Source organism: Ogataea polymorpha (genome assembly GCF_001664045.1).
Source record: "Ogataea polymorpha strain NCYC 495 leu1.1 chromosome Unknown OGAPOscaffold_7, whole genome shotgun sequence".
In the NCBI taxonomy this organism is placed as follows: domain Eukaryota; kingdom Fungi; phylum Ascomycota; class Pichiomycetes; order Pichiales; family Pichiaceae; genus Ogataea; species Ogataea polymorpha.
The window spans coordinates 234,329-258,768 of NW_017264704.1; the positions used below are offsets into that span (position 1 = coordinate 234,329).

General features: G+C 49.8%; 13 protein-coding genes across 13 annotated transcripts; 7 read left to right on the plus strand and 6 right to left on the minus strand.

The window, feature by feature from the left end:
* Nucleotides 1-3: 3 nt before the first annotated feature.
* Nucleotides 4-955, minus strand: OGAPODRAFT_17377 (uncharacterized protein). The gene has a single exon (XM_018355073.1). The coding sequence runs from the start codon at nt 941-943 to the stop codon at nt 23-25; it is 921 nt and encodes a 306-aa protein (XP_018208590.1). The 5' UTR covers nt 944-955; the 3' UTR covers nt 4-22.
* A 127-nt stretch (nt 956-1,082) lies between these two features.
* Nucleotides 1,083-3,196, plus strand: OGAPODRAFT_78031 (uncharacterized protein; the record flags this gene model as incomplete). Its single annotated transcript, XM_018356411.1, has 1 exon — nt 1,083-3,196. One exon carries the CDS (start codon nt 1,083-1,085, stop codon nt 3,156-3,158), a length of 2,076 nt encoding a protein of 691 aa, XP_018208591.1. The 3' UTR covers nt 3,159-3,196.
* A 119-nt stretch (nt 3,197-3,315) lies between these two features.
* OGAPODRAFT_17378 (uncharacterized protein) lies at nt 3,316-6,254 on the plus strand. The gene has a single exon (XM_018355074.1). The coding sequence runs from the start codon at nt 3,533-3,535 to the stop codon at nt 6,215-6,217; it is 2,685 nt and encodes an 894-aa protein (XP_018208592.1). The 5' UTR covers nt 3,316-3,532; the 3' UTR covers nt 6,218-6,254.
* An 11-nt stretch (nt 6,255-6,265) lies between these two features.
* On the plus strand, nt 6,266-6,933 carry OGAPODRAFT_17379 (uncharacterized protein). The gene has a single exon (XM_018355075.1). The coding sequence runs from the start codon at nt 6,271-6,273 to the stop codon at nt 6,904-6,906; it is 636 nt and encodes a 211-aa protein (XP_018208593.1). The 5' UTR covers nt 6,266-6,270; the 3' UTR covers nt 6,907-6,933.
* A 26-nt stretch (nt 6,934-6,959) lies between these two features.
* On the plus strand, nt 6,960-7,433 carry OGAPODRAFT_103089 (uncharacterized protein; the record flags this gene model as incomplete). Its single annotated transcript, XM_018353152.1, has 1 exon — nt 6,960-7,433. One exon carries the CDS (start codon nt 6,960-6,962, stop codon nt 7,398-7,400), a length of 441 nt encoding a protein of 146 aa, XP_018208594.1. The 3' UTR covers nt 7,401-7,433.
* A 2,857-nt stretch (nt 7,434-10,290) lies between these two features.
* OGAPODRAFT_52717 (uncharacterized protein) lies at nt 10,291-11,304 on the plus strand (the record flags this gene model as incomplete). The annotated part of the gene is made up of 1 exon (XM_018355756.1): nt 10,291-11,304. The coding sequence occupies one exon, from the start codon at nt 10,291-10,293 to the stop codon at nt 11,302-11,304; it is 1,014 nt and encodes a 337-aa protein (XP_018208595.1).
* Nucleotides 11,305-11,411: 107 nt separating this feature from the next.
* On the plus strand, nt 11,412-13,649 carry OGAPODRAFT_103097 (uncharacterized protein; the record flags this gene model as incomplete). The annotated part of the gene is made up of 1 exon (XM_018353153.1): nt 11,412-13,649. One exon carries the CDS (start codon nt 11,412-11,414, stop codon nt 13,647-13,649), a length of 2,238 nt encoding a protein of 745 aa, XP_018208596.1.
* On the minus strand, nt 13,622-16,412 carry OGAPODRAFT_17380 (calcium transporting ATPase). The gene has a single exon (XM_018355076.1). It carries the CDS (start codon nt 16,370-16,372, stop codon nt 13,682-13,684), a length of 2,691 nt encoding a protein of 896 aa, XP_018208597.1. The 5' UTR covers nt 16,373-16,412; the 3' UTR covers nt 13,622-13,681.
* Nucleotides 16,413-16,420: 8 nt separating this feature from the next.
* On the minus strand, nt 16,421-18,246 carry OGAPODRAFT_17381 (uncharacterized protein). Its single transcript, XM_018355077.1, has one exon. The coding sequence runs from the start codon at nt 18,237-18,239 to the stop codon at nt 16,533-16,535; it is 1,707 nt and encodes a 568-aa protein (XP_018208598.1). The 5' UTR covers nt 18,240-18,246; the 3' UTR covers nt 16,421-16,532.
* A 197-nt stretch (nt 18,247-18,443) lies between these two features.
* OGAPODRAFT_95775 (uncharacterized protein) lies at nt 18,444-20,866 on the minus strand (the record flags this gene model as incomplete). Its single annotated transcript, XM_018357808.1, has 1 exon — nt 18,444-20,866. One exon carries the CDS (start codon nt 20,864-20,866, stop codon nt 18,467-18,469), a length of 2,400 nt encoding a protein of 799 aa, XP_018208599.1. The 3' UTR covers nt 18,444-18,466.
* A 24-nt stretch (nt 20,867-20,890) lies between these two features.
* Nucleotides 20,891-23,328, minus strand: OGAPODRAFT_95776 (uncharacterized protein; the record flags this gene model as incomplete). The annotated part of the gene is made up of 2 exons (XM_018357809.1): nt 20,891-21,529; nt 21,604-23,328. The coding sequence occupies 2 exons, from the start codon at nt 23,326-23,328 to the stop codon at nt 20,933-20,935; spliced, it is 2,322 nt and encodes a 773-aa protein (XP_018208600.1). The 3' UTR covers nt 20,891-20,932.
* Nucleotides 23,329-23,428: 100 nt separating this feature from the next.
* Nucleotides 23,429-24,335, plus strand: OGAPODRAFT_95777 (uncharacterized protein; the record flags this gene model as incomplete). Its single annotated transcript, XM_018357810.1, has 2 exons — nt 23,429-23,454; nt 23,493-24,335. The coding sequence occupies 2 exons, from the start codon at nt 23,429-23,431 to the stop codon at nt 23,764-23,766; spliced, it is 300 nt and encodes a 99-aa protein (XP_018208601.1). The 3' UTR covers nt 23,767-24,335.
* On the minus strand, nt 23,479-24,335 carry OGAPODRAFT_17382 (uncharacterized protein). The gene has a single exon (XM_018355078.1). It carries the CDS (start codon nt 24,307-24,309, stop codon nt 23,773-23,775), a length of 537 nt encoding a protein of 178 aa, XP_018208602.1. The 5' UTR covers nt 24,310-24,335; the 3' UTR covers nt 23,479-23,772.
* Nucleotides 24,336-24,440: the final 105 nt, after the last annotated feature.

Below are 24,440 nucleotides of genomic sequence, written 5' to 3' on the forward strand. Positions count from 1 at the left end.
TGAGCTATGTTCACTATGTACATCAGGACGCCGAGTAATACATACCCCTGAGATCGACAACCTTCTTTCCGCGTTCTAGGGCGATGTCCGAGATGGTGCGCTGTCCGACCAGAGCCTCCGTGACGCACTTCACCACATTCATCTTATTTCTGGAACGATACACTTTGGCACCGAGATCCTTGATTCCAGCACATCGGGCAAGCTCAAAAATCACTGGGTTGCACTTTAGACCAAAACCAGGCGGAGCAGAGCGCAAATGGACCACCGTGGAGACGTACTTGTGTTCGATATTTCCGTATATCGTTCTGTTTTCGTGCAAAGGCACCTTTGCCATGTTCTTGACAGCCTGCCAATGGGCCTTGAAAACGGCCATCACATTGTCTTCTCTGTCCTTTGCCTCCCCCACTCCGAGCATCCCGTTGCCGTCACCCACGCAAACGAGGGCGTAGAAAGAGCTGATTTTTCCCTTCGAGGTCTGGTTTCTCACGCTCTTCAAGATCAGGGTCTTGCTTCGAAGTTTGGATATGTAGTCCTCGCTAAATCCTGTCGACAACACCAAGTCCTGCATGACCATCGACATCTCGTTCCCGTCGTAATCTCCCATAAATCGGTCAACTTCGCCTTTCACTCCTGGTGGTAAATCTGGCTTATTAAGTTGTCTCATGCCCAGGTAATCCGTGAACGATTTTTCTGGCAAGTGGTCGAAGTATGCGTCCTTTTGCGTTAGATCGTCCAGGTAGTGTGGCCCAAACGGAACAGCGGCCAGTTTCTTGTTGTCGAAGTGTTCCTTCTTGATCGACGACTCAGCGAGCATGATCGACTCCACCACCTTCGGGTCGTAGTATTGGAGCAAATATTGCATGTGTTTGAGCTTCTTCGGATCCAGACTCGAGGTTTGTGCCTCAAGCAGCGCCCTCGAGGTCGAAAACAGTCGTTTGAACATGACTGAAGAAACCTATTTTCAACTTGTTTTCGAACGGAAAAAAACTTTCACTTAAAAACCGTCGCGTCGACATTTTAATATTTTGTACAATCCGTAAAGTTATTGTCCGAGCTAACAGCCGCATACTAAATCTCCCGCAATGCCCAAAGTCATGCCTGTGATCACCCTGCCGCGAATATATGAGAACCAGCTGGCCGAGAGCGTGAACGCTCGAACCTCAATTCTGGATCAGCTCAACGAGCTTGGACCTCCAGACCTGGTGCATTTCACCAAGTACGACAAGTCTTTGCATTCAAACGTCGGTGAGTACCACTACTGCACCGGAATCAACACCGTGTCGATGGTTCAGCCCTATATGTACTTGCAAACGGCCCAACTTCGTGACAAACAACCGGCCTCCGAGAAACACCCTGTGACAGGTCTCTATTGCTCCTATAATTGCTTCAGCAAGGGAGACTTGCGGATCCAGCGCAAGTTCCCCGGTTTGGAAGAGCCCCTAGCCGAGTTTGTCCCCGCATCCACCAAGAAAAAGTACGAAATTTTGGATGAAAACTCAAATATATGGATAGAGACCTACGTTTCATGTATCGTCAGATCTCTGCTCTTCACTGATGACATTGAGCGCCAATTGCCAGGAATGTGTCGCTACAACATGTTTGAAACCAAGAAGGATGTCCAGGAGGCTATCATTGCTCTCGTGCGGATGATACCTAAGGGCGTTGCGTGCGGAAGCTCGAGTTTGGTGAATCATCCCACAATCATGAACAACAACCTGATCGAGTCGCTGATGCGACTACTGAAAATGACCAAGTTCCATGATTTTGCCTTGCACGAGATCGAGGCACTCGAAAAATCGCACAAGGGCTTGAATGCCAACGTCCTCAAGGTTAAGATCTTGCTCCAACAGGGAGAAAATATAAAAGCTGTCAGGCTGATGCATTCCGCGATTAAGGAGCATTCGCGCGACGGACTGATGCTTCTCGAGCAGGCACGGTTTCTGAATGGCCAGAACAGAGCAGATCTAGCCCTGGCCTCTGCCCAACGAGCCGTCGAGTGTCTTCCTACAGAATTCGAATGCTGGAAAACGCTTATCCACTCTCACATTCTGAACAAGGACTTCCATAACGCTCTGTTGGCTCTCAATTCCTGTCCCATGTACACAAACAAGAAGAAAGACGTCTTCAAGGCATTAAAGCCGAGGGAGTTTGAATTCCCACTGCCACCGGAGGGAAAGCTGGAAAGAGTGTGGGACGATACGGAAACGTTTGGTTGGGTGTCTGGCTACGGCGGTATTGTAGAGTTTTCGCCTGTGGCACACATTCAGAGCGTTTCGCAGTCGCATCTCGCGCTTTACGACGAGGTCAGCAAGCTCCACAGCACCTTTCGCGAGGCATACGACCTGCTGGCGATCATGGAACGGGCGCTTGGATGGTCCGAGCTGCTAAGGCTGCGTTCAAGCATTTTTGTGATGGAAACTGAGTACAACGACTCGCTGATGATGGAGCAGCAGGAACAGCAGCGCCAATGGGAGCAGATGTCTCAGGGAGACGAAAACTCGCTACAAATTCCCTCTGAGCGGCGCAGCCGTTCGAGATCGATCCGTTCGCGTAACGGATCTGTCTCGTCTAACTCGCACGTTTCGAAATTCCGCGGTAAAAGACTCAGCGAGCGCTGGCTGGACTCTCTGTTTTTGATTCTTTATGATAACTTGAAATCTGTGCTGATTTGGGAGAATGAAAAAATGGGCAGCGACGAAACCCCGGTGCAGCACACCGCTCTCGAATGGGAGCTTATCGCAATGGAGTGCCAATATATTCACAGGTTCGAGGCGTCGCTGGTTCCATACAAAACATGTTTCGATAACCGGTTCAGCGTTTTCGCAGCATATACGCTGCTGGAATACTATCTGTACTACACGGAGCATAACACAGAGTTTGTGAAGCTGAACGGCATCAAGTCCGAGAACTACAAGATCACAGACGAGTATGTTCTGAAAGTCTGCTGCAAGCTCCTGAGCTGGAACTTCCGATTCTATGGAGAGTTCTCGTACGTGTGTCTCCAGGTGCTACAGAAGCTGTTGCAAAACCAGGACGCTATTCTGATCAAGGATCAAGTCGAAGGGCTGTTTGCTTACGATCCACACTCCCAAGGGCTGGTGTCGCTTGTGGACAGAAGCCTGCGGTGGCTGGATCAGTTCCAAGATATAGACATATAGACTTGTAAATGGAGAGCACCGCCTGGAACTAAGGCGAGAAAAATTTTGGCCCCGTTTTACCCGGATTTTCGCAGCTCGACGACAAGCAAAAAGGTTGTCTGGCGAAAAACATAGGAGGAGATTTATTTCGCCAATACAGGAGCCAGCACGACAAGCCTGAACATAATCAAGGCGAGCCGACTTGGTTTATCCCACACACATAGAGCAACAGACTTGGTTTTTTGCAGTGGCAAAAGAGTATCCCAATTCCAGATTGGGAGATATATAAAATAGGAGATCAGGAGCGTTGGGGTTGCTTCATTAACTTGCATTTTTCATTTTCGTAATAGCATCTTGGTTTAGAGTTATACACCAGTCATAATAGGAGGCTCAGCATGTCCGGGTTTTGGAAGTTCACAAGCAACTATGCTTCTCGCGTGACTAAAATTCTAGAACAGCCAGATTTCACGCTCGAGGACCTCTTGGACGAGCAGGAGACCATTCCGGAGCTTTTGGCCTCTAACGCGAAGCTTGTGGAGTATCTGCGAGAGCCGGAAGTGATGGAGAAGCTAGTGGACTATATTGTTGACGACGACAAATACCAGCGAGAATTGGAAATGGAAGGCGACACAGACGCGAAAGAGGATGCTGATGCTCCCGAGAGCGAGACTGAGAACAAACAAGATGAACCAGAGCAGGAAGAATCAGAGCATGAGCACGAAAGTGATTCCGAAAGCGATTCTGATTCGGACTCGGTAGAAAAAGACAACAACAAGGACGAGGACCAATTGGGCGACGATGATACCGAATCCTTTGGTGAGATTAATATGGACGACGAAGAGGAAGAAGAGGAAGGAGAAGAGGAAACGCCTGCCGAGAGACATTCCAGAAGAGCACAGGTTGCGGCGGAAATATTGTCGGTTGACGTCTGGTCTTTGACCGACGCGTTCATGGAAAGTCCCCATTTAATAGAAAAGCTCTGGAGTATTCTGGACAAACCTGCTCCGCTGCCGATATTCCTGGCAACCTATTTCATGAAGATTAACGAGCATTTGCTGGATATGAAAATGGACGAAATGATACAATTTATTCTGCAAGACTCCCATTTGATAGAAAGATTCATGAGACATATTGACACACCTCCTTTGATGGATTTTCTTCTCAAAGTAATCTCTACCGACAAGCCAGATGCAAGCACTGGTGTAATAGAGGTGATGAAGGATCAAGATTTAATACCCTCCTTGATCAGATTCTTAGGACCAGACGTGCCCTCTTCCACTCAGAGTGCTGCTGGTGACTTCCTTAAAGCGTTTATCACAATCTCGGCTAATAATGCTGAAAACACCACTATCGGACCCAACGAACTCAGCAGGCAGCTTGTGAGCGAACCAATGGTGAGGGAATTGGCCAAACAAATGCTTTGCGGAGGCACCGGATTATCTAATGGGGTGGGTATCGTCATTGAGATTATCAGGAAAAACAACTCAGACTATGATGCCATACCTGTGGTTTACATCACTATCGAATCTCATCCACCGACTCCTAGGGACCCAATCTACCTTGGCACCTTGGTGAAAGTGTTCGCAGAGTATATGACTCAATTTACGGAGATGTTGGAGAGAAAAGTTGACAAAGTTTTGGAGACCCCATTTGGACAGATAGAACCGCTTGGATTTGAGCGTTTCAAGATTTGCGAACTGGTCGCAGAGTTGATTCATTGTTCCAATATGGCTTTGCTCAATCACGAGAAGGGTGAAGAGATTGTGCGCGAGCGAGACTTGGCCAGAGAAATACTGATCCAGAGGGAGAAGGAGTTAAGGAACAGTGAGGACCAAGGATCCGATGAGGAATTTGACATCTCTAGAGAGGTCCAGAACCTCAATCTTGGAGTGTCAGAAAATGACGATGAGAAGGATGAGCCACATGAAACCAATTACGACGAAACCAATGAAGAAAGTCGCTTTGACGAGAATGAGCAGACTCTTAATCCTGACGATTATGATGAGAACGAGCAATTACTCAGAAACAACCCTGTTGTTGGAGATCAACTAAAAATTGCTCTCTACGATAATAATGTTATTGTCACGATATTGCAAATGTTTTTCAGGTTCCCTTGGAACAATTTTTTGCACAATGTTGTTTTCGATATTGTGCAGCAAATATTGAACGCCTCGATGGACATTGGATACAACAGGTATCTTGCAATTGACCTCTTTGACCGAGGAAATATTACCAAGTTAATCATTGATGGGCATAATAAGTGTCTGGACTACGAAGAGCAGACAGATCTGCGTCTTGGGTACATGGGACACCTGACCTTGATAGCTGAGGAAGTGGTCAAATTCACTTCTCTACAGTTGCCTAGCAGCAAGGCCTCAGTGATTGAAGAAAGTGTCATGAATCCTGAGTGGACTCATTATGTCAATGAGATTCTCGTGGAAACCAGGAATAAGTACAACGCTGTTTTAGGCAATGATGAGGAACTCGATGAAGAAGACTACCCGCAGCACCGCCAGTTGCATCTTGACCCAAGTCAAGACCATGATCTGTCGTTGTATCAACGCGACTACGACATTGATGCTGAAGACTTGGACGAGAAAAACGAGGAACAAGAGCTGGACTCGGATCAATTTTCACGATATATCACACAGCAGATGACCAGTAACGTGCAGGACAAGTTTGGGTCGTCTGACGAGGATTCCGAAGACGAAGACGGCCAACAAACTGGTTCTGATTCCATGTACGACAAAAATCTGGTGAGTTCCTCCATTGGAGGCCATCCTTACCACCAGATGAGTGCTGACGAAGGACCCGTGCAGGATGACGATGAGTACGATGAAGACGATTATGAGGACCCGAACGATGACGGTCAGTCGTATGTGAAGGAGAATCATCCATTATACCAGGCCGATGGCTCGCTCAACTACCAGATCGGGACCCCTGGAGTGAGCGAGCTTGCGATGTCTGATTCTGATTCTGACAACGAGGATCTTATTGGCCAAGGTCACGATAACGAAGTTGACGACTCTGCCTATGCTGAAACGCACCGCCTTGGGCGTTCCACTAGTAGGTTTGAATAGAGATAAATAAAATTCCAGCATAAAAAATAGTTATAATCCCAACACAACAGAGTATGTCTTCTCCTTCCTGGATAGTCAATTATAATATTATTTCTGGTGCACTGTGGTCCTTTGTGCTGGTTAACACGCTGCTGGTTGCAGCGCTATACTCTGGCTACGAAGTTTTTGACTTAACGTCAACGTGGAACACGCTGATCCAATGTTGTGCTGTGGTCGAGATCTACAACTCTGCAGTGGGCAACGTGCGTTCGCCCCTGGTCACCACAGTGATGCAGGTGGCCTCCCGTTTGCTGCTTGTGATTGGTATTTTCACAATTCTTCCAGACTCTCCCGCAAACGCCCATTGGTCATACATCACCATGATCACCGCGTGGGCCATCAGTGAGATTATCCGGTACTATTACTACGCTGTCAACATTCTGAGCGAGGGCAACCCGCCTACTATTCTGAAATGGCTGCGTTACAACGCTTTTATGATTCTGTATCCGGTTGGGATCTCCAGTGAGTGTACCATGATCTACAACAGCCTGGACGAGGCAGCATTGGCAGTTGGGGAATGGTACAAGTGGTTTCTCATTGCATGTTTGGCCGTATACGTTCCTGGCTCGTACGTGATGTATACACATATGCTCAAGCAAAGAAGAAAGGAAAACAAAAAACAGGCAGCGAAGACAGAAAAGAAGGAGTAAATAAGTTGGTGATTATATAGTCTGGGATATTTTTCACTAAAATTTTTTACTCAATGTTGAACCGACTGGTGAATAACTTGGCTAAACAGGGATTCGCAGCCGGCATCTCGCGCCGGTTCCAGTCCACCGTGCCGGATCTGACGCCGCTCAAATACGAACAGAAACTGTACGCGTCGTTGCGCGTGCACAACAAACCATACCTTGTGACTAAAGGCGACGAGATGATTCTTCCGTTCCGTCTGAAGAACGCCGAGGTAGGCGACGTGCTCAACTTCCACGATGTGACCACCATCGGATCGCGTAACTACACGTACAACGTTTCTGGCTCCATCGACCCTAGCATTTTCACCATCAAGGCCGTTGTGGTGGAAAAGACAAAAAAGCCGATGTACGTGAAAGAAATCACCAAACGCAGAAACAGACACACCAGACACGTCAAGGTGAAACACGACTACACTGTTTTGCGCGTGTCGGAACTCAAACTGAACATATAAACTGTATATATTAATGGACGACCAACATCTTCTCTCCCCCCTCGACACCTCTACACCTCTCTGGAAATATCTAAATATTTCCATCTTGATTTCTTTTAGGCACAGACCAAACTCGTTCGCCATGTCTAGCGAAGGCGATAGGCTGCCACGATTCCTGTATGACCAGATTCCGAGCGAGATCACAAATTCGGGCGCCTTGAATAGCAAAATCAAGTCATCTAAAGACTCCCCATATTCTACTGCTGTGCCCAGTAAACCTCCCAAGACGCAGAGTCGCACGCCCTCCTCGCTGACCCTCGATACCTCTGTGAGTCGAGTTGCCGCCGCCAACATTCCGGTCAAAGTTTCCAAGGACATGCAGTCGCTGGAGGTGCCCAGAACGGACAGCACGTCTGGAAACTCTCCTTTATATGGGAATGTCAATGAGAAGCTGTCCACTATTCTAAGTGCGCCCGACGACCCTGATGACAACGAGTTCTCTTTTGAGAATGGACATCCAGATCAGTCATCTCTTTGTGTCTCGAGGCGAATTTCGCGCGGATTCCACTCCAACACGTCCTCTGTGTCCTGGTCCGTGAATAATCCTGAAGAATGGACTTTGGAGAACGTTGTTTTCTGGTTAGGCAGCCACGGTTTCAACGAGAGCTGGATCTCTCTGTTCACTTCCGAAAGACTTATCAAGCACGATTTCCTGAAACTACAGTCCTACAATGAGCTCAAGAAGTACGTGCCGTTCTTGGTGACAGACGAAAATTCCACGCCTACTCGCTTTATCCAGCTACTACGGAAAACCCTGGGCAAGAACTCGGTGTCGAAACTGGAGGTCCCGAGTCCGTCGATTTCGCTTGTTTCCGGATCTTCATTCGACTCTGCGCTGGAAGATTCCAATCCTCCAAGCAAGGAGGAGCAGGCCCACCAGACGATAGGAGACAAACTGCAGCCGGTGGTGTCTGCTCCTACTTTGGCTGCAGATGACCTACAAAATAACGATATGTTTTCGGGGGACGACGGCGAGTCTCAAAGACCACGGCCAGTGTCGACCATCGAGCCATGCACCACCCAATTGTATCCCTCGTCGCCGTCGTTCCACTCCAAGGCTTTTTTCAAACGACACCAGAAAAGCAGCTCGTCGGAGTCGTCTTTCTTGTCGCCGGTCTTTGGCAGCAATTCCGCCGGCGTGCCTCCTACTCCTTCTGCTCAGCAGCTAAACACTTCAGTGGTGGAGTCGTTTCAAAAGAGGCACGAAAGAACAGGCTCCAAGGGCTCTATTTCCGACTCGAACACGCCGAAGAATATCTTCAACAAGTTTTTTGGTAAGTCCAAAGCAGATTACGCTTTTCCAAAGAAGGGTTCTCCAGTGGGCCCTTCCTCTGCTAACGGGACCTTCAAAAAACCGCTAGACCGCAAAGTCGCACACGAAAAGTCCTTCACGGTCTCGAAAAATAAGCCTAGCGACCCAAAGTTTGAGAAACTCGGGCCTGTGGGCAAAAAACCTTCACCGATTGGAGTCACCATCCCAGTGGTGACCAAGTCCACTTTGCACTCGAAAGAATCGTTTTCGTCTTCGACGTCGACGCTGGCTCTGCCTACAAAGAGCTCATTTGTTCTGGATCACAAGTTCAGACCTGTCCCGCGCAACAACCGCGATGTGTTTGTCTTGGCGTCCCGCGACAACGTCACGTTCACGAGGGTTGACGTGATGAACTGCTCGCATGTTGACGAGTTCAAACGCGTAGTTGCCGACGCGTTGAATATTAAGTTTCTGTTCAAAGCAGAATTTGCACTCACAGGCTTCAACAGTGATCCTGGACAGCCGCTGGATGACGAGACGATAGACGAGCTTATGAAACGTAAGTTTTTTGGCGAGACCATGAAAATCCTCGTCACTCAGAAGGGTCTTGAACGATACGCAAGCACACTCTCTGCGTACTCTTCGCACTCGTTGACGAGCGACAACTCGCTAGACCGAATCAACGAAACGCCTCAGTACCTGCTTGAGGCAACCAAGAACGGGGGTGTCGACTACGTGAACTTTAAGGAGTATATGCACCAAGAAAACAACAAAGTGGCGTTCGCCGAACCGAAACGGTCGACAAGCTCGTCTCTCACAAGGGCTCGTTCCATCACGACCACGTCGAACCCAGACTCTGCCACTTTTAGGGTGATCCGTCCTGAAAAACGGGAGATCGACTTCGACAAGAAACGCGAGTCGCCATTTGTTCGTCGCGACAGTCTAGTGGCTCGCCGCATAGCTCCTGCTCCGCCTGTCCAGGAGTCGTCACCAAGCTCTGCCACATCAGCAGCTAGCGCAAAATACAGAAAACCACCTCCTCCGCTACCAGAAACACAAGGCGAGAAAAACACTATCATCAGAGCAAAAACTATAAAGCGCAGTGGAACACAAAAAACTCTCTTTGATCCATTCAAAGAAAATACAGTCAGTTTCGAAAATGCTCCCGAGCTTGAGGAAAGCGACGACTCCTCGTCGTTGGACTCAGACGATGGGCTATTTGCAAAGGCCCCGTCCAAAAATTCTAGCCAGAGCCTCAAAATGCCGACCAACATCAGCTCTTCGTCCACTGACTCCTTGCTGGAAATTCGTCCTCCTCCTGAGGTTCTGTATGACAATCTGGAAATTTACTTCCCAAATACGGATCTTGACAAGCTGATTATTGACGAGGTTGTATCTCCGCCAGTTTCGCCGGTGGCAGAGGAAAAGGTGGCTCCGAAACCAGACTACTATGACTATCTCAAGGCGCCTGAGCCGTCTGGGAAAATTCACCGTATGAAGAGCATCCGTATTGTCGCCCAGGAGGCAAAGAAGGAGGCCCAGAAAAAGCTCGGAAATCATCGTCCTTCCGGCAACCTACTCAGACGTACAAGCACAAAGATGTGGGGGCAGAAGGTGGTCGAGGTTACTCCCGGAAATCGTGCTAGCTACGTGAACAAGCTGAAGAACCACAAGGGCCAATACAAAGAGTTTGCATGGGTGAAGGGTGAGCTGATTGGAGTCGGGACATTTGGAAAAGTGTATCTTGCATTGAATGTCACGACCGGAGAGATGATAGCCGTCAAACAGACAGTCATTTCCAGCAAGTTCAGGTCCAGCAGAGAAACCAAAGAGATTATGGACACGTTCCGTGCGGAGGTGGATTCTCTCAAGGACTTGGACCATGTGAATATCGTGCAATATTTGGGTTTCGAAAAAAAGGATAACGTCTACAGTTTGTTCTTGGAATATGTTTCTGGAGGCTCTGTTGGTCATCTGATCAGACGCTACGGCCGTTTTTCGGAAGACCTCATCAAGTTTTTGACTGAGCAGGTTCTGCAGGGGTTGCAATATATCCATTCGAAAGGGATTCTGCATCGTGATCTGAAGGCAGATAACTTGTTATTGGAAATGGACGGTATTTGCAAAATCAGTGACTTTGGTATCAGCAAGAAGGCCAAAGATATTTATACCAACGAGTCAGCAATGTCTTTCCAAGGAACCATTTTCTGGATGGCCCCAGAGATTATAGACAACACACAGCACAAAGGCTACAGTGCCAAGGTGGATATCTGGTCCCTGGGATGTGTGGTGCTGGAAATGTATGCGGGGCAGCGGCCCTGGTCCGATTTCGCTATTGCAGGTGCCATTTTCAAGCTCGGAAACAAGAGTGCCCCTCCAGTTCCCGAAGAAACACGCAAGATGATGAGTGATACAGGCTCTTCTTTCCTGGACCGGTGTTTTGAGACAGACCCTGAACAACGTCCTACTGCCACTGAACTTCTCAAGCATGAGTTCTGTGAGAAAGACGAGACGTTTGTTTTTGCAAACACAGAGCTGGCGCGCAAAATGAAGCACGAGGATACCAAGGAAGAGAAGAAAGCTGATATGATGATGCAGAGTAAGGCGGTGTAAATATTTTGCCAAAAATTACAGTATCTAGAATAAAAAATTCAAAAAAAAAAAAAAAAAAAATTCAAAAAAATTACAGAAAAATTACAAGATAATTGTAGATCGTACCCATGGCAAAGGTCAAAAAGAAGCACACACGGGAGGAGCAGAAAAGGCTAGCCGCTCTTGCAGCTAAAGAGCTGGAGCAGTTGAAGCAACAGATACAAGAGCTGTCTCTTGAGCAGGCCAAGTTGTTCACGAAGTTTGATGATCTACCGCTCACTAAAAATACCCTTCGAGGAGTGAAGGAGAGTAGTTATATTACAATGACTGACATTCAGCGCGATTCCATTCCCCTTGCCTTGAAGGGACACGATATACTTGGTGCTGCAAAGACGGGGTCGGGTAAAACACTTGCTTTTTTGATCCCAGTGATCGAGAAGCTCGTGCATGAAAATTGGAACGAATTCGACGGAGTGGGAGCATTGATCATTTCTCCAACCAGAGAGCTTGCCATGCAGATTTACGAGGTGCTACTGAAGATAGGAAAACATCACAGTTTTTCTGCCGGACTGGTGATTGGCGGAAAAGATTATGAATTTGAGAAGGAGAGAATTGGCAGAATGAATATCTTGATAGGTACCCCTGGACGCCTATTGCAGCACATGGACCAGTCTGCCACGCTTAATCTTACTAATTTACAAATCCTGGTTCTTGACGAGGCCGACAGAATTCTAGATCTTGGATTCAAGAAGACGCTAGACGACATTATCAGCAATCTGCCACCTGAACGCCAGTCCCTTCTATTTTCCGCTACCCAAACCAAGTCAGTGCAGGACCTGGCTCGACTTTCTCTTGTGAATCCAGAATACGTGAACACAAGCTCCGATACGAGCTCCACTCCCGAATCGCTAGAGCAATCGTACGTGGTGATACGACTTCAAGACAAGCTGGATATTCTATGGAGTTTTATCAAGTCGCACCTTGATAGCAAGATTTTGGTGTTTGTTTCGTCTTCAAAACAGGTGCATTTCATTTACGAGGCTTTCCGGAAACTGCAACCGGGAATTTCGCTCATGAAGCTGCATGGACGCCAGAAGCAAAAGGCCAGAATGGAGACCACATATAAGTTCATAGAAAGCCGCCAATGCTGTCTGTTTGCGACGGATGTGGTGGCGCGTGGACTCGACTTTCCTGTCATCGATTGGGTGGTCCAGCTGGACTGTCCCGAAGACGTGGCTACATATATACATCGTGTTGGCCGGTCGGCTAGGGCAGGTCGTGCCGGAAAGTCCCTGTTGATGCTGACTCCCAGTGAGGAAGAACCTTTTGTGAAGAGGCTGGAAAGCAAGAAGATCGCTCCAAAGAAGCTCAACATCCGCAATTCGAAGAAAAAAAGTATCCGCGACCAGATCCAATCTCTCTGCTTCAAAAGCCCGGATCTGAAATATTTGGGCCAAAAGGCTTTTATTTCATATGTCAAGTCTGTGTACATACAAAAGGACAAGGAGGTGTTTGACGTGAAGCAGCTTCCTCTGGACGAGTTTGCCAAGTCTCTGGGATTGCCTGGAACGCCGAAAATAAAGATGGTTGCAGGGGACGAGGAACTGGCTAAACAGAAGCAGAAAAAGAACGCATCTCGTCAGCTCAGCTTACTGGCCAAAGCGAACGAGAATGGTGAGGTGGAAGCCAAGAAAACGAAAACGAAGTACGACAAGATGTTTGAGCGGCAAAACCAGGGTGTTCTTTCGGAACATTATATGAAGCTGAACGTGGATGCACAAGCAGAGGACGACGATGACTTTTTGGCAGTGAAACGGAAGGACCACGAGCTGCAGGATCTGCAGGATCTGCCTACGTTGGAGGTGAACACCTCGAAAAGGGCCATGAAAAAGGCATTGTCGAAGAAGTTGGCTGCCAAGGCTCGTGGATCGGGCACAAAGCTGGTGTTTGACGACGAGGGAAAAGCACATCCAATCTACGAGCTGGAGGACGAGGAGAAGTTCCATAAGGAGGGTCCAGCTGATAAGTTGAAGGAGGAGTTTGTGAATGAGGAGAAAAAGGCAATGGAGGCTGCCGACGTGGAGGACAAGGACACAGTGAAAAGAAAACGGAGAGAGAAAAAAATTAGAAGAAAAGAGCTGGAGAAAATGCAGCTGGAGCAAGATTACAGCGAGAGTGAGCCCGACTTGGAGGCAGACCTGGAGTCTTCGAGCGATATTGACGATGAACGGCCGGCAAAGAAGCCAAAATGGTTCGAGAAGCACGAGCAAAAGACACAGAGGGAGCCGGAGGTGATAGAATACGAACAGCCAGAGACCTTGGAGGATCTGGAGGCATTGACAGAAAAACTGATTCACGGAGAATAAATAGAGTATATAGGTCTAATCATCTCCTAAATCTAGACGGACGTCGAGTAACCGTATGAGTAACCCGCATTTTTGTGTCTGAGGTGCTTACGGACCTCGTCCACGATCCAGACAGAGCTGGTGATCATCACGAGGTATGCAAGGTCGCCAAAGCTAAGGGACTCGGTCTGGAAAATAGACTGGAAGAACGGCACGTAGATAGCACACAGCTGGCCGAGCAGCGAGCCGCCAACGGCGTAGTTGAACATGGAGTTCTTGAGACCGAGTTGGAAAACAGACTTGGTGTACGAACGGCACGAGAGAGCGTTGAACATGTCAAACAGGACAAAGCACGTGAATGTCATCGTGGTGTCGCGTCTCGTGACAGAATCCTTCATTTCCCGGACGTAGACGTACATGGTTCCAACGATAATGCAGAAAGCGGCTACCAAGACTCTCTTCAACACAGCAGCAGTCAGGATCCTCTCGGACCTTGGTCTAGGCGGCTTGTTCATTACCTCCTGATCCACAGGCTCAACTCCAAGCGACTGTGCAGGGGGGCCATCCATCAAAATGTTAATCCATAGAATCTGCATGGCGTTGAGAGGATTAGGCAGGTTGAAAAGCGTGGAAACGGCAATCAGAGAAAGTGCAGCCACAGACGTGGAGAGCTGGAATGTGAGGAAGTTCTGGATGTTGTTGAAAATGCCCTTTCCTTCTCTTATGGCGTGCAAAATGGTGCTGAAGTCGTCGTCGGTCAAAACCATGTCTGCGGCCTCCTTGGCAACGTCTGTGCCGTTCTTGCCCATGGCAATACCAATATCTGCCAGCTTGAGTGCTGGAGCGTCGTTCACGCCGTCTCCAGTCATGGCCACAATGTCGCCGCGCATCTGCAACGCACGGACAATGGACACCTTGTGCTCTGGAGTCGTTCTGGCAAATACAGACACGGACTCGATAGCGTCAGCCAGGTCCTGCTCAGACATCGAGTCGATCTTGTCTCCGTTAAGAACGCTGCGCTCCGGGTCGCTCAGCGGCATGCCAATTTTGCGCGCGATGTTGGTCGCCGTGACCTCGCTGTCGCCCGTGATCATGATCACGTGGACGCCTCCTCTGATGAGCGAGGCAATCGACTGGCTCACCTGTGGACGGGGCGGGTCGTTCATTCCCATAAGACCGCAAAAAACAAGGTCGGAAGGCACCTTGTCGAAGGCCTTTGAGTTTCTGGCAAATCCAAGCACACGCAGCCCGTCGCTAGCCAGCTCGTCAGCCATCTTGAATATTAATTTAGTCACTTCCTCTGTGAGCGGTTTAATCTCGCCGTCCTTGGCGTAGTACATTTTGGACATGTCGACGATTTTTTCGATGGCACCTTTTGCAAACGTCTCGCTCTTGGCCTTGTCACCAAAGTGCGACGAGATCGCCATGTATTTGCGGCTCGAGCTGAACGGCAACTCGCTCGAGCGCACTCTTGTGTTTCGCAGATCTTCCATGCCAAACTTGGATAGAGACTCGATAATGGCGATGTCGGTAGGGTTTCCGAGGTATTTTTCCTTCTCGACCGAATACTTGGCGTTGTTGCACAGGTTTCCTGTTTCAAGCATGTACTTCACGTCTTTGGTCAGGCTAGCAGACACATCGTCTTTCTTTTCCAGGCTCAAGTGCGAATTTTTCATCTCGACGGTCCAGACCTTGCTGACGGTCATGTGGTTCTGTGTCAGCGTTCCCGTCTTGTCCGAGCAGATCACGTTGACCGAGCCCAAAGTCTCGACGCTAGGCAATTTCTTGACGATTGCGCGTTGCTTGGCCATTCTGAGCACACCCAGCGCAAGCGTCACGGCAACGATGATGGGCAGGCCTTCTGGAATGGCAGCAACAGCCAGACAGACGCTGATCTGAAACATATCCAGCCACGAACGGCCCTCGATCACGCCAATGATTCCGATGATGCCAATCACCGCAAAACTGAAAAAGGAAAGTTGCTGGCCCAGCTTACCCATAGCGTTCTGCAGCGGTGTCTTAGGTTTCTCGATAGATGATAGCATAGAGTGCACTCCGCCAAGAGCAGTCTTGTGGCCCGTGGCAATGACGATTCCCGACCCGTGGCCGTCTCTGACCAGCGTTCCCATGAATGCAATGTTGGTTCTCTCTCCAATGCTAGGCATAGGTTTGGTGACTACGTCCAGATTCTTGGAGATCGGGTTTGTCTCGCCGGTGAGATTGCTTTCGTCTATGGTCAGATGGACAGCCTCTGTTAGCCTCACGTCCGCTGGTATCCGATCGCCGACCTGGAAATGCACGAGGTCGCCCGGAACCAGCGTTGAGGCCATCACCGTCTCTGTGGTGCCGTTTCTCGTCAGATGCGCCAACTCTGGAACGAGCTTGTTCAGGGCCTCCAAGCTCTTCTCCGAGCGGTATTCCTGGACAAAGCCAACAGTCACCACGATCAGCACAGCCGCCGTGATACTGATGGCGTCGTCCAAATTGCCCATGTAAAAACTGATGCCAGCAGACCCGATCAAAAGCAAGATCATCGGATCGCCGTAGAACGTGGACACAAATTTGATGAACAAAGACTCCTCCTCCTCATTTACCATCTCATTGACTCCATGAAGAGATCGCCTGTACACAATATCGTTTTGATTGCACAGTCCCTTGCTCGCATTTGTGTCTAGTTCTTGCACGGTTTCCTCCACGGTCTTGCCGGCATACCTGGTGGATAGGCCGTCCTCGAACTGGTCCATCCGGGACAGCTCAATGTCCGTAGTAGAATCTGTCAGTTTGCTGGCGTAGGGGTTATCCGAAGCCATAGAAGAACCTAAACAGATAAATAATTTTTCGTGCCGATTTTACTTATGGAGGAAAAAAAGCCCGTGGCTGAAAAATACACGAAAAGTATTTTAGTTAGTGCTGTCCTTTGAGATGCTCTTTTTGCGCCGCAACGGTATTTTCGATCGGCCGTAGGAACAGCTTTTCGCGTCGCTCGAGCCCGCCGTTGATGGTCTCGCGCACCTTTGTAGACTGCCGCAACGCGCTGATTATCGAATCTTTGCTTCTGAGCTGCCGTTTGAGATCCGCAATCTCTTCGTCCATGTCGCTAGTGCTGCCCACAACGGAGATAGCAGACTTCGAACCGCTCATCTGCCGCCTCAGCTGGTTTTCCAGGTGCAAAATGTAAGACTTCATTTCCTCAATCTGGCAGATCTGCATCTTGTACTGTCTCTCGAGACTGGCCACGATCTCGGAGAACTTGGGGTCCGAGACGTCGAACTGTAGCAACTGCTGCAAATTTTCTTGGCATTCCATGGCCGATTGGATGCTCTCTGTATCATGTAGCCGCTTCAGGTGCTCCAGCCTCTCGTTTAATATTCGATTTTCTGCGGTTAGCTGGGCCACGGACTCGTCGTCCGAGCCGCTCCAAAGCCGTTTTCCCACTTGCTCGCGCTTCAGGTCCTCGATCTCTTGTTTCTGTCGCTCGTTCTCGCGGACCAGCTGCTCGTATCTGTCTTTCTCTGCGTCCTGCTGCTCATTCTTTCTCACGTTCATTAGAATATTTTTTGCGCGCGCTGCAAAACGCAGCGTGTTGATTGTCTCTGTTAATGTGCTGCTTGAAAGATGGATCGTGCACAGGATGGAGACAATGGACTCGCCGCTCAATGACGGCTGCAATAGTCTTGTCAGTTTGGAGTCTCTGTATGGAATATGGTTGAAGGACCCCTGCGACAGCTTCTGAATCACTGTGCTTAGCGCAAGCAATGACTTGTTGATGAATGCGCCCTCCTTGCGGCGCTCAGTCTGCGATGATGCCTTCTCTGAACCGGCAAGATCGCACAGACACAGCGTGGAGTGCCGCGTGCTGCTGTCCTGTTTCATCTCGACACGCATCAGCAAAACAGCATGCGACCGTGACGACCTGTCATTAAAATCTGTGCAGCTTGTTTTCCTCGCCGAGTCTCCGCGCTCAAACACTTCGATTAGCTCTTTCTCACTGGCAACCCAGTGCTCACTCAGTCCCACCACGCGCACCCCAAAGGTCGGGTCGTCCCGTATTCTGAGGTCATCCGCTGCTGGGCCGTCGAAATTTAGCAAATCTATTAGTTTTTCGTTGTAAATCTCCAGGTAGGAACAGCCGACTTTGAACGCATTGAAGTCCGCTTTAAGTTTGCGAAACAGCTCTGTGGCACACAGCTGAATGAGCCCGTTCTCTGTCTCTGAGCCCTGCATGGAGTGCGTTTTTCCCGATCCCGTCATCCCGTACGCGAAAACTGTCCCGTTGTAACCCTGGAGACATTTCTCGAGCACAGGCTCCACAACGTCTCTATAGACCTCGCTGTTGTCTGCATCCGGCAGAAACACGTTGTCGTACTGGAATTCTCCAGCTTCAACGTTGGCGATCATGCTGCATTGTTTGTTGATGTTCCAGCTTCCAGTTGAGCTTGCTGTTTCGCTCAAAGGACGGGGTCTCACGGAAACCTTGATGGTTCCCTGGTAGGTCTGTGCACCAGTCACGCCAAGCGAGCTGCTAGCTCTTATTGGGGTGCTCATGTTCGACATTGAGGATCTGGAGCGCAGTCCGGACCCCGGACTAGCCAGCGAGACACGGGGAGTCATGGGACGCCGCACGGTCGACGAGGCTGTTGCTCGTGTCCTTGAGGCCGACGAGGGGACTGGCGTTGCAGATCCCACAGATCCCAGCGACGATCGGCTCCGTGTAGGGGTTTGTGCCCTGGTAGGCGTGTTGGCCATCCGTGGAGGACGAAACGACATGGCTCTAAAAGTTCAGATTTAAGTTTGTAAACAAAAATATTCCTAATTTGGCTGTTATTGATATTATTTTTTTACACAGCCACAAGAGTCCATTCTGCAAGGTAGCAAGCAGTGCTGGCCACGTTGCGGACGACGAATGTGTGTCTGTTTTTAGTGTGAAGGTCATAAGCGACTTCGGCATCTATGAGTCCCACTCCTGTGCCTTTGCCAACTGCCAGATTAAACGTGGCGCTTGTGGCGTAGCCGATTAGGTACTCTTTGCCTGGACACTCGAGACCAAACGGCACTGTGTTGCCTAGTATAGTCTTTTTGCCAGCTTCCTCTATCCAACGCAAATAACTCTCCTCGGGAATTGCATAGATCCGCGCATTATCGGCAGGATGGCCTCTATTGACCATGCGAAACTTGACTGCTACCACGGGCAGACGGGACGACGCTGCGTCGGGCTGCTGCGTCAGACCAACCAGCTTGATGGGCAGCTGTGTGAAAACTGGCTTCCCCAGCGCGGTGATCAGCCTGTCTTTCTCTTTCTGGTCCTCAATAGCCTCGAAAACGTCCTGTTTGTTCCTTATCACTCTCTCCTGCGTGATTGTGAACTCTGTGCCTGAATAGTCCTCGACTGGCGGCACCTGTTTCAATTTCTGCCGCAATAGCTGCAAGTAGCGCCAATCACAGCCAAACGGCGATCCAGGCTCGTCCAGCTTGTCGTAGTTGACACGTTTACTCTTGGGCCGCTTGGCCCAGCGTGCTTCCAGCTCCTCCATTTTGGCCAGGCCTTCGACGAAACCTGCCCTCGTGAACGCGCAATCGGCAAAACTAAGCTCTCCCTTTTCAAATTCCAGCTGAGCAAGCTGTTTCAGCCCGCCAATTGCAAAATGGGGCGTGTGCGCCAGCTGGTGCCAAAACGGTAGCACCCAATGCCACGGGGTCAGCAAAACAAATCCGCACTGCAACTTCGCAAGCACAATCGGGATACTCGGATCGGAGTCGGTCTTGGGGATAGGCCGGCCCACCAGTTCCGGCGTCCTTCGCCGTCCCAGCTGTTTCAGGGACGGCTGGCCGGCGTAAGATGCAACTCTGCCCTCCACAGAGAAAAGCGCCTCGACCGCACTCACCTCTACACCGGCTCCGTTCTGGAGCTTGATGATGGTTTCCAACGGGTCTGATGGTTTGGTGTGGGGCTTGGTTGGTCTTGGCCACAGACGAGGATCATCAGCAAAAAGACCAAATGTGGTCCCTAGAGGAACAGCTGAGCTATTCAGCGTGGATAGCTGACGAAATAGCTGGCTAGCTACCGCTTCGCTGGAAGGATGGATGATGGAGGCCAACGAGCACAGTGCCTGCGGTCCGGTGACCGTGATTGAGCCAATAGAGTATCTGCTATCCTGAATTTCAATGTCGTCTCTTTTGGAGAGAAGGTAGTCCATTGTACGATCATAAACTGACGGGTGTATTCTTAGCACGCACTCTTTTCCATTTTTTATCCACCACACCATGGAATGGCACAGAAGCTCATCGTCCAGCTCGACAAATCCCTCCCATATCCGGCCGTTTTGAACGTACTTTTTCAGTAAAGCTTTTCCATTCGTCAGAGTTCCCACAACCTTGCCCAATCCCTCTCCTTTCAAAACAATCGTTGTATAAAAAGAAGTATCGAAACCAATGCATCCCTTGGTCCTGCTTTGACGGCTGGTTTGGCGGAAGCACTTCATGGTGGGCTCATATGCAATGTTCCAGCCCCACCGTTTCACCATATGTGCTCTTTTCGCGTGCCAAACGTGGGTCGGAAGCCATTTGAACTCCCGTTGGCGAGAAATGTACCGGACGGCAGACACCTTGCCAATAGTGGCTCGCTCATTGATTCCTGTCCAGTCCACGGATCCACAGACGTTGTTGAGAGGCGTTTCTGCACTTTGTGAAAGCTCCTGTATTCTATCGCGCAGCGCTTTCAACTTGGCTCTCATCTTGACGTTGCGCACATTAACACGCTCTCCATCCACCAGGTGTCCCGCGAGTTTGAGCCGTGCAGCGTAACGCAGAAGCTTTTCCTGCCGCCGCAGCCGATACAGCTCCCTTCCGCGCGAATGCTTGGCCTTTGACGGTCTGCCCTGTCTGTCCACGCCCTTAGTTTCGTTCCCGTCGGGCTCCTTCTTCGAGAGACCCATCTCCCGCAACGCGCGGGTTCTCAAGCGTTTAGGCACTCTCCGCACATTGTGGCTTGCAGTCCGTCTGCGCATGGATCTTGGCAAGCTCTGGAACACCCTCGTTGCAGAGGAGTACCGCGATCTGAGCTTCGAAAGCTCAAACTCTTTGATCTCGAATTCTCTAGACTGGACAAACTTTTCCACGTCCAGTTTCGCAGTAACCCCGGTGACGGGATCCTTTGCTGCTGTGAATGCCGGATCAGAGACCTCTGCACGAATAAGCCGCGAATTGTACAGTTTTGCGCGTCGCTGATTAAAATCTGCCATACAAGAAATTATGGAATTTTTTTTCGTATTTATTCTATCTACCCATCGTGGCCGTGCCATGCGAATTCATTCGTTAATTGGAGGAGTCTGGAACTTTGCTACCTTCAATTCCGTTCTATTAATTGTCATTAGTTTGCTGAACTTCTCGTACTTGTCACACTGCTGCGCAAGGTTTTTATTCTCTCTCTGAAGTGCCTGTATCTGAAGTTGTAGCTGGCCTATCAGCTGGTCCTTGCCAAGATTGTCGCTATCCAAGAGCGCTAAACGCTCGATCAGTTCCCCTAGCCGTGCGTCTTCGTCGTCTCTGGAAGACTCCAGTATGCGCAACCTCGACTCCAGGCCGTCGTTGAGCACCTCTGTGTCTATGAGCCTTTTCTCCAGAGCTCGCACTTTCTCGTTGAGTTGGCTGACGTGTGCTCTCTTCTCATCGTCCGAAACCCCTATCTGCCGCGTGAGCTCGATATTCTGGGCGCTGGCTGCGTCCAGCTGGTCTTGTAGCCTCTTGTTGGCCTCCTCCAATGTCTGGGCCTGCTTGGTCAACCGCTCAACTTCGCCTTCCAGAAACTCCTCTAGCTCCTTTGACTCGCCTATATACGCATTGAATTCTTTTTCGAGTGACACAAGACGTTGCAAAAGCTCGTCCCTATCCAAATCATCATACGTCTCCATTAGGGGAAATAAATAAATAAAATAAAAAACCTATATATTTAAATAAGAACTGAATATTTATTTCAGACGTTCATCTCCTTGATCACACCTTTGCGGATGGCCTGGTTGATGACACTCAAAAGAGAGTTGAAGCTGGCAGTACTGACATCCTCGTTGATACCAACACCCCAAATGAGATGCCTGTCGTCAACCTTACAGTTGATGTAGGCTGCTGCCTTGGAGTTGGAGTCAGAACCCAGAGAATGCTCGTGATAGTTAATCACTTGGAACTTCGACTTGAATTGTGTGTTCAAACCGTTCACAAACGCAGAGATAGGTCCGTTACCCTCTCCCAGGACTTTGTACGAGATAGTTCCGTCGTAATTCGACATGTCGACCACCAACTGTCTGGTTTTATTGTCCTTATTACCGAGATAATAGTTGTCCAATTTGAATAAGTTGCCCGCTGGCCTGAGATTCTCACCGTCCTCGTAGTTGTAGAGCAGATACTCGTTCTTAAACAGATCCATGATCTCGTTTGCCTTGAGCTCTCTTCCCTTCTTCTCGGTGGCATCCTGGACCACTTTCGAGAAACTTATTTGCAGTCCACGAGGAAGATCGAGCTCCATGTTGCGCAAAATGATCCACGAGGCGCCGCCCTTTCCAGATTGCGAATTGACACGGATTATGGCCTCGTAGGTTCTGCCGATATCTTGTGGATCCAGCGGAAGATACGGAATCTGCCAGATGCCCTTGTTGTCCTTTCTTCTCTCGAAACCTTTCTTGATAGCATCCTGGTGAGAGCCAGAAAAGGCACACACCACCAACTGTCCGCCGTAAGGGGCACGGGCATGCACAGGAATCTTGTTGCATTTTTCCACCACGTCAATCACAGATTTCATGTCTGAAAAGTCCAGGTTCGGATGAATGCCCTGTGTGTACAGATTCAGGGCCAGAGTGACCAAGTCGACATTGCCAGTCCGCTCTCCGTTTCCAAAAAGACACCCCTCGACTCTGTCGGCACCAGCAAGCTGCGCAAGCTCTGCCGCACCGACGGCACACCCACGGTCATTATGTGGGTGGAGAGACACACACACGGCGTCTCTGTTGGATATGTGCGTGCAAAAGTACTCAATCTGGTCAGCATAAACGTTTGGCGTCGACATCTCGACGGTGGCAGGGAGGTTGAAAATGATGGGATTTTCCTTACTTGGGCCCCAAGCTGCCTTGACACTCTCGCAGACCTCCAAAACATAGTCCGGATCGCTGTCACTAAACGTTTCTGGCGAGAATTCGTACGACCACACGGTTCCTTTTTGCTTCGGATCGTCCTTGGTGAGACTTCTCACCAACTTAGTGCATTCCGTAGCAAGCTTCAGTGTCTCTTCTTTCGACAATCCAAACACAACGTCACGGAAGCAGTCAGATGTGGCCAGGTACAGATGGACAATGGCTTTTTTGGCTCCAGAAAGCGACTCGACAGTGCGTTTGATCAGCTCTGGACGGCACGGAGAAAGAACCTGGATAGACACGTCCTGTGGGGCATTTTCAACACAATATCTGGTGAAATCAAAATCGATCTGCGAGGCTGACGGGAATGCGACCTCGATCTCTTTGAATCCGATGTCAAGCAGTTTCTGGAAATAGATCTTTTTCTCCTCAACAGACATCGGATCAGGAAGAGACTGATTTCCATCTCTAAGGTCGGTGGACAGCCAGCGTGGAGGTTTCTCGAACGTTCGGTCTGGCCATTGTCTATTGGGGAGCTTCAAAGGCACAAACTTCTTGTACTTTTCAGAAGGATTGGGAAGCATAGCAAAGAGATGAGTCAAGAATGAAATATTTTTGTTCACTATAGCGCACTTGTCTTGTGGGGGAACATCCGTGCACTAGTAAAATTTGTCTTAGACTTAGATGCACTCTGTCACGGTCAAGTGCGAGTTCCTGTAAGTAGAAAGCGGAGGCGTTCTAACTCCAGGGGCGGGCTCGATGTCATCTTCGGGGGAGTTCGCAAGAGCGAGTGCACGGTGGCTGCACAGGAGCCTCCCACCGTCAAGGACCTGATGTACCACATCACCGAGACACTGTTGGTGGATAAGAAAGATTTCGATGTGTTTGTGGAGGACGGCACGATCCGGCCCGGCATTTTGGTCCTGATCAACGACACAGACTGGGAGCTGGAGGGCGAAGACGAGTATGTGCTTCAGGACGGAGACGTTATTGCGTTCACGAGTACTTTGCACGGGGGTTGAATTGCCTCACGATACCACGTCCAACCTGCATCCCAGCAGGCCCTGGCCGGCCCACTTGGCGGGCACCAGTGTGAGTTGCGTGAGGGTATTGTTTCTGAGCACAACAACTTCGACAGGGACGTTTTCTGCGACGGCCCCGACTAATGCCTTTAGATTATTGTGATTAGTAGCGTTAATCCTTCCAAACGAGAGCAACAGGTCGCCGGCTCGTAGGCCGGCCGTATGTGCGGGGCTGTCCTGTGCAACAAATGCGACCGACGCGAACGGGATGCTGGATGCCCGGGAGACCGTGGTGGCGCGGCTGAACGACTGGGCCAATTTGGGCTGGAGGGCGTCGGAAACGAGACGCCAGTCGTTGCGGAGGCGGATGATTTGCGTGCGGAGGAGCCGAACCTGCACAACGTCGATATCTGAGCGCGGGAAGCCGTCGTCGGAGACCAGTGGGGTGTCCATGTCTGCGTTCTGGGCATAGAGACGGGCGTGGAGAGTGTCGATCTGGGCCTCAATACGGGAGCGCAGATTGGCAAGCTGGGCAAGGTCCATGCCGGCGAGCGCGTCGGGCTCGGCGGATGGTACGACGTCCAAATTGAGGACGCTCATGGCGTGTTCGAAGGACATGGCACAAAGATCGACGCAAAAAAATAGAGGACGATTTACCAGTATTTTTGTTCAAT

Coding starts and splice junctions, on each gene's coding strand:
- OGAPODRAFT_17377 (XM_018355073.1), bottom strand. CDS start 943: ATGTTCAAACGACTGTTTTCGACCTCGAGGGCGCTGCTTGAGGCACAA.
- OGAPODRAFT_17378 (XM_018355074.1), top strand. CDS start 3,533: ATGTCCGGGTTTTGGAAGTTCACAAGCAACTATGCTTCTCGCGTGACT.
- OGAPODRAFT_17379 (XM_018355075.1), top strand. CDS start 6,271: ATGTCTTCTCCTTCCTGGATAGTCAATTATAATATTATTTCTGGTGCA.
- OGAPODRAFT_17380 (XM_018355076.1), bottom strand. CDS start 16,372: ATGGACCAGTTCGAGGACGGCCTATCCACCAGGTATGCCGGCAAGACC.
- OGAPODRAFT_17381 (XM_018355077.1), bottom strand. CDS start 18,239: ATGACTCCCCGTGTCTCGCTGGCTAGTCCGGGGTCCGGACTGCGCTCC.
- OGAPODRAFT_17382 (XM_018355078.1), bottom strand. CDS start 24,309: ATGGACCTTGCCCAGCTTGCCAATCTGCGCTCCCGTATTGAGGCCCAG.